This window comes from Macaca thibetana, chromosome 5 (assembly GCF_024542745.1).
Source record: "Macaca thibetana thibetana isolate TM-01 chromosome 5, ASM2454274v1, whole genome shotgun sequence".
Lineage (NCBI taxonomy): Eukaryota > Metazoa > Chordata > Mammalia > Primates > Cercopithecidae > Macaca > Macaca thibetana.
In genome coordinates this window covers 49,003,144-49,022,821 of record NC_065582.1, presented here as the reverse complement: position 1 = coordinate 49,022,821, position 19,678 = coordinate 49,003,144, and the positions used below count along the sequence as shown (strand labels likewise).

The 19,678-nt window shown below is 34.3% G+C and overlaps 1 protein-coding gene across 1 annotated transcript in view; it reads left to right on the top strand.

The window, feature by feature from the left end:
- ELMOD2 (ELMO domain containing 2) overlaps nt 1-18,822 on the top strand; it is a 29,746-nt gene extending 10,924 nt beyond the window's left edge. Inside the window, exons 4-9 of the mRNA XM_050790256.1 lie at nt 1,559-1,656; nt 3,230-3,359; nt 6,027-6,160; nt 8,416-8,484; nt 9,283-9,416; nt 15,263-18,822. Of these exons, the coding sequence (XP_050646213.1) occupies nt 1,559-1,656; nt 3,230-3,359; nt 6,027-6,160; nt 8,416-8,484; nt 9,283-9,416; nt 15,263-15,408 (711 nt within the window). The 3' untranslated portion in view covers nt 15,409-18,822. The remainder of the gene's footprint in view (nt 1-1,558; nt 1,657-3,229; nt 3,360-6,026; nt 6,161-8,415; nt 8,485-9,282; nt 9,417-15,262) is intronic.
- Nucleotides 18,823-19,678: the final 856 nt, after the last annotated feature.

The following is a 19,678-nucleotide window of genomic DNA, read 5'->3' as shown; positions in this document are numbered from 1 at the left end:
TTCATGCAATACAACTCAACAATTAAAAGGGACAAATTACAGATATGAGAAAGAATGTGGATTTGAGTAAGAATGTGGATGAATCCTAGAAACGTTAGTTGAACAAAAGCCAGACACAAAAGAGTACGTACTTTGATTCCATTTATGTGCACAGCTAAGCTATGGTGGTAGAAATCAGAACAGTGGTTGCTTCTTGAAGGAAGAATGAATTGAAAAGGGGCATAAAGGAACTTTTTGGGATGATAGAAATGTTCTGTATCATAGTAGGGATGTGGATTATCTGGATGTATGTATTCGTCAAAACGGATCAAATAGCATCTGTGCCTTTCACTGTATTTAAATTATAAATCAATTTTTAAAAAAGTAATGGAATAGTATATATAGGAAAGAGTATTTGCTTAGAAACTAGATGTGGTTTCTCTTCTTAACTCTGCCGTACATTTATGTATGCCTTGGGCGAGTTCATTCAATCAGTCATTTGTTCATAATATATGTAATGAAGTTTTGAGCATATAATCAGTAATGTGCTATGCTAGATGCTCAAGTTATAAGAGTAAATAAGAGAGACAAAAGCTGGTAGAGAACATAGAGAAACAAAATATGGTGTGGTCAGTGCTCTCTAACTAAAGTATGACTGTGAAAAGAAGTAGGTAACTCTAGGGCTGGGGAAGGCTTCGCAGAGGAGGTGACATTGAACTGGATTTTTAATATTTTAGGAGTTTGTAATACATGCAAAAGGTATGGCTTTTGCCTTGACTACACATGGCGAAGGTAGTCCTTTTACCATTGCTGGTGTTTAAGCTTCAACACTCTTCCTGTACCCATATTATCTCAGGATTGGACAAACTAGACTTTGTTGACCACATCTGTATCTTTACTGATTGTTATTAATAGATCTTTGACCATTTTCTTCTCACCTTTTACTTTTATCTGGGGAAATCTGTTTCTTTCTCTCTCGCCTTGGGGTATATCTAAACTACAGACTCTATTTTTATTTTTCTTACCAGTTTTGATTCGAAGTCTTAGTTTGCGAACTGTTCTTCAGTATGCACGGTAAATTCCTACAGTTCAAATTTGATCTGATTTTGTTTTTGTCAATGCCAATTTGTTACCAGTGGTGATCTCTGGAGACAAGATTATGAGATTCAACTCTTTTCTGCATTTAATTTTTTAAACTTGTGCATTCAAGATTTTTTAACATTTTTATTATGTAATTAAAATATCTACTTCATAAACACTATGGTGGCAGCTCATTTGCTAAGAACTCGTCAGCTGAGAACCTGTTGACTCAGTTGAGGAAGCCTTCCTCTGATACATCATGTTGCTGTTCTTTTATTATAAAACTATATATATATATATATATATATATATATATATATATATATATATATATATATGAGGTTAGCCCTAGAGAAATTTTGAAATAAACTGGTTGCAACAAACTGGGTTTATTTTGCATTTTCAATATCTACTTTGTAAGGTTGATTAAATGCCTCAAAACTGTGTCTTTTTCAGCTACAAAGAATTTTTCTCATTTGGCTTTCTTTCATATAAATAGGTTTTACAGAAGGCGACACGTGTTGTTCAGAGTGAAGTGGACAAATGTGTAGACGATATTATGAAGGAAAAGAATATTAACCCTGAGAAGGATGCCAGGTGTGCTTTTTGTACATTATTATTTTTTTATTATGCAGTCATAGCCTGTGAAGTATCGAGATCACACACTGTTGTAACACTCTAGAGCTGAAGGGTTTGTGGAGATCATCTGATTCAGTGCTCTCACTTCACAAGAGGAGCAGTCGAGATCCAGAGAAGGCAGTGATAGAATCAGTACTAGAACCTGTATCTCTTGGTTTCCAATCCAGAACTAATGCCAGTATATCATCTGCCTTCTTCAAGGTGTCTTACCATGACTTTCCCAAGGCTAATAACTTTGGCTACTATGTCTTTTGAAATACAGTTCCTATATCCTCTAGTAAAATCCTCCCAGGCTCCTCCATTCTGAGTTAGATGCATTGCTGTGGCATCTCGTATTTCTATCATACCATGTAACCCATTGTACTATAGTCATTGATTAACTCTTGTCCTTCCCCCTGTAAATTCTAAGTTCCGTAAGAAGAGGACTTATCCCATTTCTGTGTTCCCAGCACTGGTATGTTGACATAGTATTTCATATTTTTTCCTTCATTCAGCATTTTCTATGTGAATATAGAGGAAGGAACAATTTATTTCAGCTGAGACGAGGAAGGGTCTAGGAGGGAACTGTGAGGATAGTTCCACCTAAGAGCTGGCATTTACGCTGGACCTTCATGAGTGGGTAGGGGAGCAGTGCCAGCAAGGCACAGAGACATAGAACTATTAATACTTTTGTATCTGGAATGATAGGGAGTTATTTGTAGCTGGATCATTGAATATGATCAGAGTAATGGCTGGAGAAATGAGTGAAATGCTAGATTGATACATCACAGAGTCTTGTATGCCATACTGAAGGATGTAGATGTTGTCCTCTGGTTTTTAAGCAAACAAGCTACATTTTTAGATATGTATTTTAGGAAGATGGAGCGTAGATTTGATGATGTGGGAGGCTGGCAGAAGGAGTAAACAAGAGGAAACTTGAGTCATTCAGGCAAGAAATGACAAAGGCATAAATACAGTAGGAGAAAGAGTGCTATGAGGATTGCTTTGTTCAGAGCTAGAAAGGATTAGGGTATGGGGATCTTTGGACACATTGTGATGGAGAGAGGCAGGTCAGAACTTGGAGTGTTGTAGCTTGGGGAACTAATGGGTAGCGATGTCATTAATAGATCTAGAGACTAAAGAAGAAGCATGTTTGTGTAGGGAAGAGAAGCAGTTGTATTTAGAGCTGAGATAAACTGTTGTGGAGCTATTTGTTTTACATATACTTGGAAAATTAAGTCTACTGGTGGTATCTGGCAATAAGGATTTAGGAATGTATAGGATTGCCCAGAGAAAACATGAAGAGAAAAGCCTTCAGAAATCCTTACAGTTGTGAAGTTTGCCATTCCTACCATATCTTGCCCTCTTTCTAGGCCTTGTATCCTATATAATACTTTGCATAATGTTTTGTGTTTAAGGAGGCCTTTGGTGGGTCTTATGTTAAACTGAAAGCCAGGAAATGCTTTCTAAATAGATTTACGAACCCCAAGCTATGAAAGACTTTATTGTGATAAGAAGGTATGCTTTTTAAAAATAATTTTATTATTTTTAGTTTTAAAATCTGCATGAAGATGTGCTTACTTCAGATAACTGGTTATAAACAGCTCTATTTGGATGTAGAAAGTGTGAGGAAAAGGCCATATGATTCTGATAACCTACAACATGAAGAGCTACTCATGAAGGTAAATTTCTGTTTTCTTTATGTGGAGTTGTTGAACACTAGAAAAATAAATCAGGCTTCAGCTAAGTAAAGTCTGTGCAAATTCTAGAGGCTTATATGGCTAGGCTTATATGGTTTCTTTGCCCTTAGAGAATTTTATTATGCTGGATTTCATTGATATGGAAAGATTTTTAGTTAGCTATTTTTATAATTTTCTGATAAGCATTATTATAAATATATAATGAATATGTTTTTATGAATAAATATATGCAAATAAATTTTATTTTAATGTTTTTAATTCTGAAATAAAAACCTATAGAGATCTTTTCAACCAAAAGTATATGTCTACAAGTTTCAGATTTTTCTCCTACTTTTTATACAAACTGCTCATATAAGTTATGCATTTTTTTAGCTACTTACAAATTGAAAACATGCGTATCCCTTTTCAGATTATTATGTCCAATCTTTTGGGACTTACAGAATGTTAATTGCCAAGTAATGCCACAAAAGATTTAAACTTTATGAAAGTAAAAATTATTTACTTAGAGTTTTTCTGTTTCTTATTTCTAAAGTCTAAATGCATAAAGCCAATGAGGTGCCAAAATTAAAGAGTAATAGACCTAGAGTAAGCTTTACAGATCATCTAGACTAGTCTCTTTGTTTGAGGGATGAAGATTCTAAGGACCAGGGAGATGAAGCGATTTGCTTTAGTCCTAGAATGATAGGGACTGGAACACAGCTGAATCTCCTGCCCATCCTCTACACCTATTCCAATTTTATTTGAAAATGGTTAAAGAAAGTAGCACATTGCACTTGGAATTAGGAGTTCTGTGGAAACAAACATTGATACTATCTAAGTAACACTAAGCAATACAAGTTTAAAACCAATAAAGGATTTTTTTGCTTTTCAGGAAAAGTGTATTTTGTTAAATGAGGATAATACAAATATGTATCTCAAAGGGTTATTGTATGGATGAGTTTTTATATTTAAAGTGTTTAAAATAGTACCTGGCACTTACTGAGGATTAACTGCTATTTCTGTCCCCATTGTCATCGTTATTCCCTTCATGTTAGGCCCTTGCTACACAATACTGTTCCTTTTGAGGGAAAAAAGTACAAGTCCTAGACCTCTAGTCCAAGGAATTTTACCTTGGTGCTTCATGGTGAAATTCAGTTCTACAGTACACATACTCAGCAGTCTACACTACACATATTCAGCAGTTCTACACTACACATACTCAGCAGGGTAAAGAGCTGTGTAATCCGTCTTGCTTTAAGTGTAGTCCAAGGACCATCTTTACTAGAGTTAACTAGTGTTCAGTGTGTAGATTCCAAAGTTCCACCTTAGACTTACAAAAATTACAATCTCCAGGAATGGAACCCAGAAATTCAATATTCATGCATATTAAACTTTTAATACTAGTGGTTCTATACTGTGGCTCTCACCACATCACTGAGACCTTACCATTGGCATGATCAAACTCCTTGCAGAATTCATGGAGAGAGGCTAATGTAAGCAAGTCACACGTGTTGGTAATAAAAGTAGTGACCAGGTAAACCTAATCTAATGCTTGGATTTAGCTTCAGAGCCAGTCTTGATCCTGTTTTAAAACACGGTCACAAGTCTTCACATTTTATTTTAGGTAACAGAATACTCCTTTCATTAGGGGTCCTTATTCAACAATGCCTGAAATGGTAATGAAATGGGAAAAAATGCAAGTATTTCTGTTTTGCAAATTTTCACAGACCTTTTTTAGTCAACTTCTGTGTCTTTCATTTGATGGCTTGTATTGAATTTAAGCAATAAATTTTCTTTATTTTGCATTGATTAGTTTGTTGGTATGTAATATTTGATAGCTGTTTTTGTTGTTGTTGTTGTTGTTTTTGAGATGGAGTCTCACTCTGTCACCCAGGCTGGAGTGCAGTGGTCCGATCTCGGCTCACTGCAAGCTCCGCCTCCCAGGTTCATGCCATTCTCCTGCCTCAGCCTCCCGAGTAGCTGGGACTACAGCTGCCCGCCACCACGCCTGGCTAATTGTTTGTATTTTTAGTAGAGACAGGATTTCACCATGTTAGCCAGGATGGTCTTGATCTCCTGACCTCGTGATCCGCCCACCTTGGCCTCCCAAAGTGCTAGGATTACAGGCGTGAGCCACCGTGCCCGGCTTGATTGTTGTTCTTAAATCCTCATCCTTAAAGATATTTATTTAAAACCAAATCATATTTTTTTAAACTGAAAATGTGTAAAACAAGTTGGAATGCTATCAGTATCATTTCTTCATCCTCTTCTGTCTTAGACCTATTTTCATTCTGATTAAGCACTATTAACCCACCATTATAATAGAGCCTATTTAACTATATGGTATCTGAAGCAAGGGCTAAGTTCCTAAAATACTGTGTTCTTCTCAAGCAAGCAGTTTACCAGTTCTGGGCATATCTGTATTAATTAGTAAATAAAAGACGTCTCATTGTTTTATATTTTTGTGTATTATTTGTTTTTAAAATCTGTTCTTTATACTAGTCTTTTTAATGGGAATAAATGTGCTGCATGTTTTAGGATAGTTGAAAAATGTTCTAAAGTCTTTGCTTAACCTATGATTTTTCTACAAAAGTTATTTGATAGCATTAAATTACTAGTTATAAGCTATGAGAAAGAAAATGTCTTAATAATGGAAATATGTTTGTACAGCTTTGGAATCTTCTAATGCCCACGAAGAAGTTAAATGCTAGAATCTCCAAGCAGTGGGCTGAAATTGGTTTCCAGGGTGATGATCCCAAGACAGACTTCCGAGGCATGGGCATACTTGGATTAATCAATCTTGTGTAAGTGAAAGTGAACTTTTTTTTCTTCCCTAAATGAAATTACATGTAATCTCTGATCTAGTTACTTCTAATAAGAAGTGATCTAGTTGATTCATACTATCTCTGAATTTTAATAACTGCAGTGCTGGGAGTATTTGCTAATGTGTTGGCAACAATATGAAGATACTGGAGGCCAGGCACATGGCTCAGGCCTGTAATCCCAGCACTTTGGGAGGCTGAGGCCAGAGGATCACTTGAGGCCGGAAGTTTGAGACCAATCTGAGCAATATAGTGAGACCCTGTCTCTACAAAAATAATTAGCCAGGCATGGTGGCATTTGCCTGTAGTCCAGCCACTTGGGAGGCTGAGGCAGAAGGACTGCCTGAGCCCAGGAATTCAAGTTTACAGTGGGTCATGATTGTGCCACCTCCAGTCTGAGTGACAGAGCAAGACCCTGTCTTTAAAAAAAAAAAAAAAAAAAAAAAAAAGACATTGGTGGAAATATACTTGTGTTTGTGATTTCTTTACTTACCAATGCTTTCCTCTCCTTTTTCTTTCTGATCTCCATTTTGATACTTCTTAAAGAATTATGTATCCTCCTACTGCCTTTATTCACTTGCTTTTTCTCTCTGGGCTCCCTGATTCTATTTTGGCAAATATAACCAGGTAAGGTGATAATAAAGTCTCTTTACTCTTTACATATATTCTTCACCACCTGTGACAACTTACCTACCTGCATTCCTGACTTTGTATAGACTACCATATGAACTTTCTCTCTTTTATCTTCTTTAATACTTATGATTAGCTACATGTATGAAACCCCAAATATGTAACTCAAGTCACAATTGATAGCCAAAACTATTCTAGAAGATGGCCCGGAAGATTAATTTCCTCCCATAAGGATATGCAAATATACAAATTGTAGTGTTTGGGTCTGTCCATGAAATTGTGATTTATAGACTATGAAATGTCTAGAATGGGAAGGCTAGGCTATTAAAGTTTGGATAATTCTTACTGTGAAAAAATCCTGAAATTGGCTAAATTAGGTTAATTTTGATGGTTTTTCTTATTGTGTATATATGTTTATTTTTCACCATTTGATACTGTTAGGACAGGTTAACTAAATTCAGGAAGGAAATTAAAAGTTGTTCTATATTACAGATTGAATATTTTAAGAGTAGTTTGACTATTAATGCAATGCTGAATTATTACAAAAATGAAATATAGTCAACTGAAGGCATTTTAGAGTCAATCTAGGGATAAAGTAGAAAAATTAGAGTACTTAGGAAAGCATTGCATTAAGCAAGACTTTTGAAACTGTTTTGGTGTTTACAGATCCCTTAGGGAATCTGATGAAAGCTTTGTATACTCTCTCCCTGGGAAACATATACACAGAAAAAGTTGTCCATAATGTAAGATGGTTCCTGGATTCCCTTTCATTCATAAATTATCATTAATTCATGGACTTCTAAGTTAACAGCCCCTGGTGTAATGGGTTGAAAATTAGAGCCAGTGAAGAAATAAGGAAGTTTATATTAATACTCTGTAGAAGAATAAAGAGGGAAGAGTTAATTAGAAATTTCTATGCTTTATGAAAATGTCAATGATTTTGTCCCCTAAAATGTGAAACCATGGACATTTATTTTTTATTTTTATCTTCATATGAGCATTGTGTGTGTGTGTCTGTCATTTAGAGGTGATCCTAAGGTTAAATAGATTTGGTATAGGCCAAAAGGATGTATGTGCCTACAAATAGATAGTTCCATATCCATCTCTCTTGTACTACTAATACTTCTGTTTTATAGCTAGTATTTTAGTTAGATGATTGATGAAGCAAAAGATTGTTGATTCCCTTCTGATTGCACTGAAAATGGCACTAAACAACACAGACTTAAATTGTAGTGGAAGGAACGAACCTAGGTGAAAGGAAGAGTGTCCTAACAGGTACATATTGACTCTTCTATAGAACTAGAACCAGCAAAGAAACAAAAATAATTCAGTTTTTTTTTTTTAAGGTAGTCTCTTTTTATATTATCTATTTATTAAAGTACTTTACAGTCTTGTCAACGACCTATATTCTGTACTACATAGGCCTGATAGCTAGGAAATTTTGACTGAGAAGCATTTGTGAATCACTGAAGTGATTTGAGACAGATATCAGGATACTCATGGCAATACTAGGACTATCATTTTGACAGTAGCTTTTTAAATTGGTTCTGGATATCTTATATTTGAATGGCGTACATTCCTTTGATTATTTTTCTTAAACTTTTTAGGTATTTCAGTGAAAATTACACTAGTGAAGCTCATCAGATTCTTTCCCGTTCAAATCATCCAAAACTAGGGTAAGCTGGGTATATTAAAGAAGCTGTAATCTCTCACATTTATAATGCTTAGATGATTAATGAATTTGAAAGTATATCAAGGTATTTCTTAAAATGAAGTATTTAATAAGAACTTTATAAAGAATATTACATGATACATTATTTTTAAGGATAAATGTGATTGTAAACCAATTTTGTATGTAGTTCAATATATTTCTATCACAAGATATAGTTTATCTATACAATGGAGATAAGGGCCCTTATAAAATCTTTTTGAGAAATAGATTTGAAGACAGGCAGAGGAAATAGTTTGGAAAAATAATAGGAAAATGGGAAATAGCTTTGCAAATTATAAAGTGAAATGCAAACTGAGGTAGTTTTATTAGCCTTACCGTTATTTTAAAAAATATTCTGATAGTATCTAATCTTTGAAAAAGCATAGTAACAATGTTAGATCATAAAAATAAGTACCCTGATAATGGAGAAGAAAATGTCGGATTATCCAGTGTATTTTAGGAATCAGTGAGATTTGGTGTCTGTAGTCCCCCGACCCCTTTTTTATTTAAGAATTTTAGTTTTAGATATCATGTGAACAGAGCTTTATTTTTATTCCTTAGATTATATCCAGAAAAATATACAGGCTTTAAAAAGCAAAAATGTTAAATTCTTTCTAGTATATTTTTCTTACCATGTAGAGATTATCATAAAAGCAATACTGTGTTAAACCTGAAGTCATTTTCTACTAATTCCTAACATAATTTTAATTTATTTTATGAGTTATTCGGCTAGCTGGTGTAACTGGTAATGTTTCTGACATAGGTATTCTTATGCAATAGTTGGAATCAATCTTACAGAGATGGCTTATAGCTTACTGAAGAGTGAAGCTTTGAAGTTTCATCTCTATAACTTTGTTCCTGGTATACCAACAATGGAACACTTTCATCAGTTTTATTGTGAGTATTAAAATGAGTTAAAACTAGATCTAAGATAATTCTTAAACCACTAGGAATGTATAATATATATTTTAATCTGTTGCCTCTATGAAGGTATATAACTTATGTTTCTCATTTTATTACTTAGGGTCTTTGAAAAACAAGAAAATAGTAGAAGATGAGTCCCCAAGAGTACTCTGTACTTCAGTTTTTATATTTGCTGATTATGAAAGGCAGTATTTCACATGTAGACACATCTAAGATTCATGTAATTTTTCTTTAGGCATTCATTTTCCAGCTAACTACAAAATATATTTTCCCTCTTGAATGCTGGTTAATGAATGCTGTTAAGGACAGGACAGACCATTTGCAGATTATTTTATTATTTTTGGAAGGAAATTTAATTTAGAGGAACTTTTCACCCCCCCCTGCCTTGAATTTCAAGGCCAGATTTTCTTGTGGTAGGTCAGAGATACTAAGTAACTGTTCCTAAAGCTGTCTTTACTTCTCTGTTCCATTCACTTTTAGTGATAATATTTGAATACTGAAGGTTTAATTGAATGAATCCATCTTCTGAAGCTATTGTTCAGAAGCAAAGAACTCAAATCTAGTTTTTCTTCACATACTACTTTTCTTGATCTTTTTCTGTCTTTAGAATGTCATTTGCATGTTGGTAGCATATAAGAAACTACTTAGATAATAGGTGGCCAAATCATAATTTCTTTATCTCCATTGTTGAAAATATCATCCATGTCTCTTTTTCGCAGAACCTTTCCTGCCTTTACTTACACCCTAATTCCAGTTTTGTCTGCATCTTAACTTTCTCTTGCATGTGTCTGTTTCTTTCCGTCCCCATCGTAACTGTACAATATCAGGCCTTTGTTACTAGGTTACTGTAATAGCCTTTGGCAGTCTGTTTATGGTAACACTCTTCTATTTCTTCTCCACGTTGAAAGTATAGTTATTTAAAATGAAAATCTCATCATTTTACTCCACTGCCAAAAATTCTTCGAAGGATTCCCATTATAAGGCCCTGCATAATCTGAACCTTGGTAACCTCTCCAGACTCATCTTTTGCCATATACCAGCCCCCCTCGCACCCCTACAAACTCTATAGTGGAGGCATCCCTGTCTTCTTTTTAGTTGCTCAGATATATTATGCTCTCTCTTGACTCTGTGCCTTTGCAAGTGACATTCACTTGGCCTGAACACTATTCCAGCTCCCTCTGTTCTTTCCAAGTGATGCCTTCTCATCTTCCAAATCTCAGTTTAGACGTGCTCTTCTCGGGGAAGTTTATTCGTTTACTGTGTGTTAGGTGTTGTTCTAGGCCCTGGGGATATAGCAGAGAAGACAAAGTCACTGAATTCAGTGAGGAGCTGTTATCTTCAGAATCAAAATTTCCCCCTAATGCAGTGTCCACCTCCAGATACTACTTCATTTCTCTGCTCCCTTTCTTCAGGAAACTTTTTCAATAATTGCTGTTTTTCATTTCTTCATCTCCAGTTTTTATCTAATTCCAATTTAGTTTCTCTCTCCATGACTGGTCACACTGATTTTTCTCAAACACCAAGTTTTTTTGCTGCCTAATACCATTGCCCTGTTTTTTCTTCATGTTATTTGTTCCTTTTAGTGGCACTGGGCATAAATGACCACACGTTTCTTCTGGAAACATTATCGTGACTTTTCTGATGCCACATTCTCCTGGCTTTTCTCCTGCACCACAGGAATTCCTGTAGACATCCACTACCTTACTAGATGTAGGAGCACCTCAGGGCCCAGCCTGTGCCCACTCCTCTCTTTAGCCCGCATGCTTTTCGTAAGTGATACCATCTGGTCCCTTGCTTGAAATGCCAAATGTGCATTAAATGCCAAAATATATATCTTCAGCCCAACCTCTACGTTAACCCCAGCACTGTATGTCCAGATCCTTTTTCTCCCTTAATGGATAAGGATAAAGAATAATATGGGCATGCTTACACAACATAGGAGCCGATGCAGCATGTCTTTAAATGGAGGGACAGGTTTCAGGTCCCTAAGGACAGCATTGATGATTCTACCCAAGTGTACTGAAGATTTCTGGCAGGCATGAGATGCTTTCCTTTAGCATTCCAAAGTGTTGTCGCTGGGACTTTGCTAACTTTTCTCTATTTTTTTTTTTAAATGAAATATATCCCTTGTTCATTAGCTACCTATTGAACATAAATATAAAAGCAATTTTAAAACTTCCTAAACAATTAAGCAGTTTCCCGTATCTCAATATATACAGGAAGGTGGTAGGTTAGAAAGCGGTGCAAAATGACCTCTGTGTAGTAGTTTTCCCCTAAAGACCAGGGAACTTGAGGATCTGTGGGAACTGTTGCTCTCCAGCACCCTCACACCATCTCGGCTGGCTCCTCTATAGGAAGGACATTAAAGTGTAATATCTGAGGTAGAAAAGTCATTGTAGAACCCTTTCAGTTGCCTCCTGTCAGCTCAATCTATCGAGCTATATAGATCATCCTGGAAACAGTGAAGCTTATGGTTTTCAATTATTTTGAGACATTAAAATGCACATACACATATACCTATGTACCTTTTAAGCAGAAGTTTCCCAAAAACTTGATTTTCATACCCGTTACCATTGGAAGTTTCACATCTTAAGGTTCTGCTTTTCTTCTTAGGAGGAACATATTCTAACCAGAATAATAATTTGAAATCTTGTCTTTTGAATGTGCATACTTTTTTTGTTAGAGGAGTGGGATCAATTGGTTTGCACAAATTAGTTCCAAGGTCATAGTTTCTCTCCAGAAGGAAGAACAGTTAAGAGATTAGTTTCCACATTTTTTGTTTCCCTGCGATCTGCCTTCATCTCCCCCTTTGCCTTTGATCTCTCTGCCTTTGTTTTAATGCGTCCTGTGTAGGAAGGGCTGGAAACATTGGTAGGTTAGCTTTTTAGCTCCATTGTCATCTTGTACGTCCAAACTGTGAGCAGGTATCTGCCATGATTGTGGAAAGTTACTGTCCAGCAGGAGGGCTTAGGATTTGGGGACCTCTGTCTTCTGTATATTCCTGTCTAGGATGTCTCCATTCTAGTTTTGTAGGGCCACAATTTTAGCTGGACTTCTGGTTTGGTGGTTCCAAAAAAAAAAAAATAGTAACACCTCAAATTTATATAACAAGAAAGTTATGCCTCAATAACAACTTTATTGAGGTATAATTTATATACCATAGAATTTACCCATTTTAAAATTACACTTAAATGGATTTTAATGAGCTAAATTGGGTAGCCATCATCATCATCCACTTTTAGAACATTTTCATCACCCCAGTGAGATGCAAGTTTACAGTTAATCCCCCTTCCTATGGTTTTCTTATCCTTAACCTCTACAGTAAATACATGCAGGGAATTTCAGGTTTAGACATTTCATATGGCAATTTCTACAGAGTCTAAGTGTTCCAAACATCTGGACTCAAAAGGACAAAATATGTGCATCATGGAAAACAGCTCTCTTTGTTCCATCACCTTTTGCAAAGCTTTGGGGGTCTTATGCCAAGGATGGCCCTGCCAGTTTCCTAGAATTTCAGTATTTTTTCCTGTGGTTTCCTGATGTCACATTAAATCACTTTAGCTATTATAGTCTCCGTTCTTCAAGTTAGTCTTTCCCTGACACTGATTTATATTATAGATCAACAGCCTCACTCTGAAGCATGAAGTTCCTAGTGCTTTAACTTGAGCATTTTGTTCCAGGCCCATGTAGTCATTTGAATGGGCCACATTACTGACAGTAATGAAAAAGCAATTTAAAGGACATAAGAATGGTAAATATCTAAAACATAATAACCAGATACACTGAAACAAATGGTATGGCCGTGAAATTTGGATGGCTATCTCCATTATCATACTATGCAGAACATTAATCTCTAAATGTATTTATTGTATATCCCTAACAGTGTATGGGGGATAGAGATAGCAGATGGTATTTCTTCAGAGGCTTCATTTCTTGATATTACTTGTATATCATGGTTGACAAAAATCTGTTTTATCATATATTGAGAATAATCCAAAAATCTTTCTTAAACTGGCCTTCTTATGAAATGATATTTCAGTGTTGGAATATGATGATTTTAACCATTAATGTTTGCTTTATGACCAATATTATTAAAATAGGATTTCCATTTTTTTCATAGTAGGCAATCATGATAGTCTAGCCACCCTTTTGTGTAAAGTCATTGGCTTTTGCAACAGAGACCACTTACAAACTGTGTGATTTGGGGCACATCATTTAACTTCTCTGCACCTCTGTTTCCTTTTGGTAGAGTGGGAATAACAACATAGTACTTGCAGCCTAGGGCTGCTCTGACAGTATATGAGCATTTAGTGAGCACTGTAGAAATATTTGAAAAAATAATTCAATAAATACATTTGATTACATACAAAGTAGGACTGGGGTGGTTTTATTTTTTATTTTTTGTTTTACTTTTTAACAGCTTTATTAAAGTATATGGTAAACTGCACATATTATATAACATATGATAAACTGCACATATTTAAATATGTATGATTTGATAAGTTTTAACATATGTATACACCTGTGAAACCATCTCCATGATCCAAATGGTGAATATAATCACCACCTCTGAAAGTTTTTATGTGCTCCTTGGTAATCCATGCCTCTTGCCCCTCCCCCTACCATCCTAGGTACCGCTTTTTTTTGTCACTATAGAGGAGTTTGCATTTATTTTCTAGAATTGTATTTAAGTGAAATCATGCAGTTTTTACTCATTTTGGTCTGGTTTCTTTCTGCATAATTTGTTATGTGTATTAATAGCTTTTTTTACTTGTTACTTTTTTAAATTGACAAATTAGCTCATTTACTTTTATTGCTGAGCAATATTCCATTATATGCTACACATTGTTTATGTACTTGTTGATAGATATTTTGATGCTGGGTGGTTTTAAATTCACGTTTAAGTTTACATATGTGTGTGTGTGTGTGTATATAAACAAGTTCAGTTTCATGAAATACCTTTAACATTTTGGGGGTTAATTTGGCTACCATAATGACGATATTGAAAGCCAAAAATATTAAGCTGATTTAGAGTGGATTTTTTTTTTTTTTAAAGAGAAGATGCTGATAGCTCATTGAAAAAAAAAGTAGAAATAACTCTTAGATTTAGAAATCAAGAATTAAGTAGGAAATAGCTTTCCTACACTTTAGCCTTATCCAACATTTTCTCATTACTTGCATTTTTGTGCTTCAGAGATTTCTCGGGAAACTTCTCAAGGTATCTTTTGAAAGTACTACATCTTTTTTTTTTTTTTTTTTTTGAGATAGGGTCTCACTCTGTCACCCAAGCTGGAGTGCAGTGGTGCAATCATGGCTCACTGAAGCCCTGACCTCCTGGGCTCAAGTGATCCCTTCACCTCAGCCTCCCAAGTAGCTGGGACAACAGGCGCGTCCCACCATGCCTGGCTAATTTGTGTACTTTTTGCAGATACGGGGTTTCGCCATATTGTCCAGGCTGGTCTCTTAAGTCCTGGCCTCAAGCGATCTGCCCACCTCAGCCTCTGAAAGTGCTGAGAGTTCAGGCATGAGTCACTGCTCCCGGCTGAAAGTCCTGCATCTTTTAAGCTTGAGGGACGTTGTTGATTTTTGAGACCAATAGTAAATGCACACTAAATCGTTTATTGAAATTGCTGTTCATTTTGAACATACAGAAACATTTCTTATTTAGTCCCTCAGGCCTCTAATAGTTTTGAGATTACTTTTGATTATTGTATTCTAATATGGAATTTAAAGGATGGTTATATACTTTGTAAAAATGAGATGGTTTGAATGTGATTCCAACATTGAGGACTAAATGTTTTGTTTTTCTTTAACTGTAGGTTATCTTGTCTATGAATTTGACAAGTTTTGGTTTGAAGAAGAACCAGAAAGCATTATGTATTTCAACTTGTATAGAGAGAAGTTTCATGAAAAGATTAAAGGACTTTTACTGGACTGTAATGTAGCACTTACTTTAAAAGTATAAATCATCCACTGTATCTTCTATTTCTACCACATTTTGCACATTCAACAGAATTTATATGTTGTAATAGGAATTATCTGATCAATTACACTCTTATATATAATTTCCTACAAAAATATTTCAGAAATTCTATTTAAGAAAGCTAGTGGACAATCAGTGTATGTTTACAGTTGTTTATACACTGTTCTCCAAAGGTACCTTATCCTTCCAAAGATCCCCTCTGTAGAGTCATGCGAGCTACAGTTTGGAACTTGGGACTTAGCCCGTTGGTGTAAAAGTATAAATCAGGTATTTGTATTAAATTGGTTGATTAAAATGTGTAAAATCAATTTTCATTTTTATGTGTTGTGGGATCAAGTTGGTATCTTTTTTCAAAGCTCTTTAAGGTTTTTTTTTTTTTGGTTTTTAGTTTGGAAATGGCTGTTTTTAATTTTGTCTGATTTTTATTTCTAGGGTAATTAACAGGAAGAGTGTTACTTTATGATTTTCTTTGTTTGCATCTTAATTACATGTCATAATGTTGCTTCATTAGTAGCAAACAGAGTAGAGATATGGCAGAGAGAATAAAGAATTATGGCCTCCTTTTGGGTTTCTGTGATTATTGAGCATAACTGATGAGAGAATGACAGTATTGGTGACTAGCTTTTTTGTTTTTAAATAACACACTTTAAAATGCCACAGTGTTATTTGAAAGCTTAAAGGCATTTTCTCATCTTCAGTATTTGCTTTTTATCAGTTGTAGAAAAGAACCTTAATGTTTTCTTCTGTAGCTATGTATGTTTATGAAACTGCTTTACTTGTGTATGAAACTTCTCCACCTATATATGTTTATGAAAAGAGATGTATTTGCCAAGAAAATCTTGATTATGTAAAAGACAAAAAGATTATAAAAGACAGTTTTTATTTAAATAAAACTGTCTTTGAAACTTAAGAAAGTTTAAGTTTAAAAAAAATCTCAGTTAAACATCATTGGTTTATTTGACTTACTGTTAACTCTTGCTTCTCTTTGACTCCATGGTGTTTTTAGATAACGATGTATGAACTTTATGTTAACGGTTTGTGGGATACTAAAATAGCTTGAAGACGACATGATGACTGTGCATTTTATATAGTTTTATTCTCCTAAAATCTCAGGAGGGCAGCAAGTGCTGTCAAGGATTATATAGTGATGAGATTCTTATGGGAATGATTTCTTCTTGGTGTGTTTTACACATTTGTAATGATAGCAAAACTAAAGTTTAAAGCAGGAAAGTTTAAGTTCTCCTTAAATCCTACAGAAACCAACCTTTTGAAGACATAATTTCATCTAAAACATGATGATATTTAGCACACCTTTTAATGTGGGTGTATATCAAGTGTTTAAGGACTGGCTCGTATATAATAGAGCAAGACTTGAGACTTTTTAAGTATTTGCTCATATCTGTTGACCTTTCTCTTTCAAACTTGTTAAAGAGAAGAGTGGTAAGACATATCCAATTGGAAAATAAGACGCAGTGTTGTATAGCACATACATTTAAAGTGCATGCGTTAAATTAGTTTCTCAATAAGATAAAATTATTTTAAAATTTTAGTTCCTTTTATTACAATAGTGGCAATTTAGCTTTTCAGTATTACAAGAATTTAAAAATTGGTTTCTTGTAGGGGACATCTCAACTTTGGGAATGTCTTCACTTAATTTTTAAAAAATATTTTCATGCTTTATTGTCCAGCTATATGATGTATCGCAAAATCCTGACAAGTTCATTGTATTAAGGTATTAACTATTACATGGAAAGCAATTCTGTTCATCTTTTGATGTTTGTGCTGAAAATGCTTATCTTTGTATTTTGATCCTCCAACAGCAGAGAACTTGAACTGATTTAAACCTTTGTCAGTATACTTAAGAATGCTTTAAGTGTGGAAGGGGAAAATTTTAAGTAATTAAGTTTTTTCCCTTCTAGGAAGAAAAACTATGATGATGTTAAGAAAATGTCGGTATAAAGTTTGCTCAATAATATGTTCTTTAAATCCACCTCCATATGTACGTTATAAGTATCATTCTATTTTTGCTTAAAATAATCTGCATCCATTTCAGATAGTTTTACAGCAAATTGATCTAAAAGCCACTATTAAATTCTAGGTTTGAGTCTAGAAGCCAAGCAAAATGTCACCAATGTCAGTTGTAAATTAGAATGCAACATGGGCCTTCAGACTCTTGATAGTGATATACATGAAAACCGAAATATAATTGCGTCTACCTTCCTACTTTCCCTTTTGACGTATGTAGTTGGAATTTTATGTAGTCTTAAAATCCATATTTAGAATCTTACCTATTTCTATAATGATTAGTAAAATGCCAAAGTAGTGATAGAATATTGTGGCATTGAAATAGCCAAAAAATTATGTTAGTTTTAGCATCAAAAAAGTAAATAAATGTTGAAATGAATTTTTGTATGTGCCAGATTGAAGAGAGTGTGTCAGTGACAGGAAGTAGTCTAAAAAATTAATAGTCATGGTTTTAATAGGGTCTGAAAGACAATCTTTAAAGAAATGGGAGAAATCAGGGGGTATCAGTGAACCTATACCAACCTCTCTTTGTACATAAATATGGTGATGTAGCTAGATATAAAAACCAGTGTCTTACTGGCACCATTTACAGTTTAGAAAACAAGCTTTTTCTTAAAAATTCCCATCTGATTCGTATTTTTAGGAGCTACTTGGATTTGTATGTATTTTTTCTACGTGAAAATATATGTACTCTTCACTTTTGTTCCAGTATTATAATTGCTCATGCACTCTTTCTCCCCTTTGAGAACCTTCAGTGAAATATAAGTTCATCAAAGATTTGCTCAAAGGAGAAGCATCACATGAGTATGAAAAATAGATGCTTGCAGCTAGAACAGAAAAGGTTACACATGATCATGACACAGAAGATAGAAGGTTTGACTTGGAGGGCCATAATGTTTATTATCTTTCTTGAAATAATGGGGACCAGCAGCTGTTTTCTCAGGATAAATGGTCTACCCTACTTCTCCATGAACAGATGTGGGGAGGCTTACTTTCCATTTTCATATTTATACACCTCTCTACAAGAGCAATTTTTAATGAAGATTAGTGGAATTGTTAAAAATCTGAGAGGAATCATGAGTGGAGGTGTTTGGGGTTTTTTTCTGTATTCAGTTTTTGATGAGAAAAGTTTTAAATGTAGTACAGGTAAGACCCAACTACTACCTTACTATTATAGGATGATTCTGTGTTTCTGTTAAAGTATTCAAGTAGCTTTCTCTGGGGGAAAAGTACCACTTGGACACTTAAAGGAATTGGGATTTTTGTCTACTTTGGATAAGGCAGTTGACTTCTTAAGTAAAAGCAATAGTGTAAAATGTCATTTTGTTTGGAATGTTAAGTGAGCAAATAAAAAAACATGTTGAAATTGTATAAGCCTTTCTGTTGATACTTCTTTTTTTCCATATTCCTTCATTTAGTCATTCATGCTCATTAAACATTTTTCTTATTTTTCTTATGTTGCTATAGGTAAATCAGAATATATAGAAAAAAGTTTTGATTTTCTTGACTTTTTAACTGCTAATTACCTATTTACAATGTTGAATGAGAAACAAGTGGTTATGAGACTGAAAATGTCCTCTATTTAAAAAGAAGCCACCACCTCCACCTGCCTGTTCTTACAAACAGTAGGAATAATTCATGCTAAACTGCACTGTTTTATTCTTAACTTTACATAAAAATTCTATTATCCATCATAAAATGGATCTATTTTCACATAAATACATCATTTTTTACAGCTGCACAGCATTTCTGTGTGTGTGTGTGTGTGTGTATGTGTGTATATCTTTCTTTGAAATAAAAATATTACAGGTAGATCTGGTTGGATAAGGTTAAGTTAGTATATTAGTACTAACTTTATTAAAGTTAGTACTAATTATAATTTTAAATATATGTATATATTTGAAAATAGAAAGGCTGGAAATTAAAGACAAAACATCCATCTTAAGGAGTTTGATGAAGAACACAATAAATGTAAAGAAAAGAGACAAGGAAATATTAAAGATAAGTGCTTAAAATGCATAGAATAGGAAACAAGCATATAGGATCAACAGAAATAAGTTTTTGCTTGAAAAGACTAATATTGATAAACTTGATGATACTAGTTAAGAATAAAGGAGAAAGCAAATAATGTCAATGAAATATGGGACATCCCTACAAATTATACAGATGGTGAAAAAAATTAATTTTTTCAAAAATTTGAAAATTTTAATGAAATACAAAAATTTCT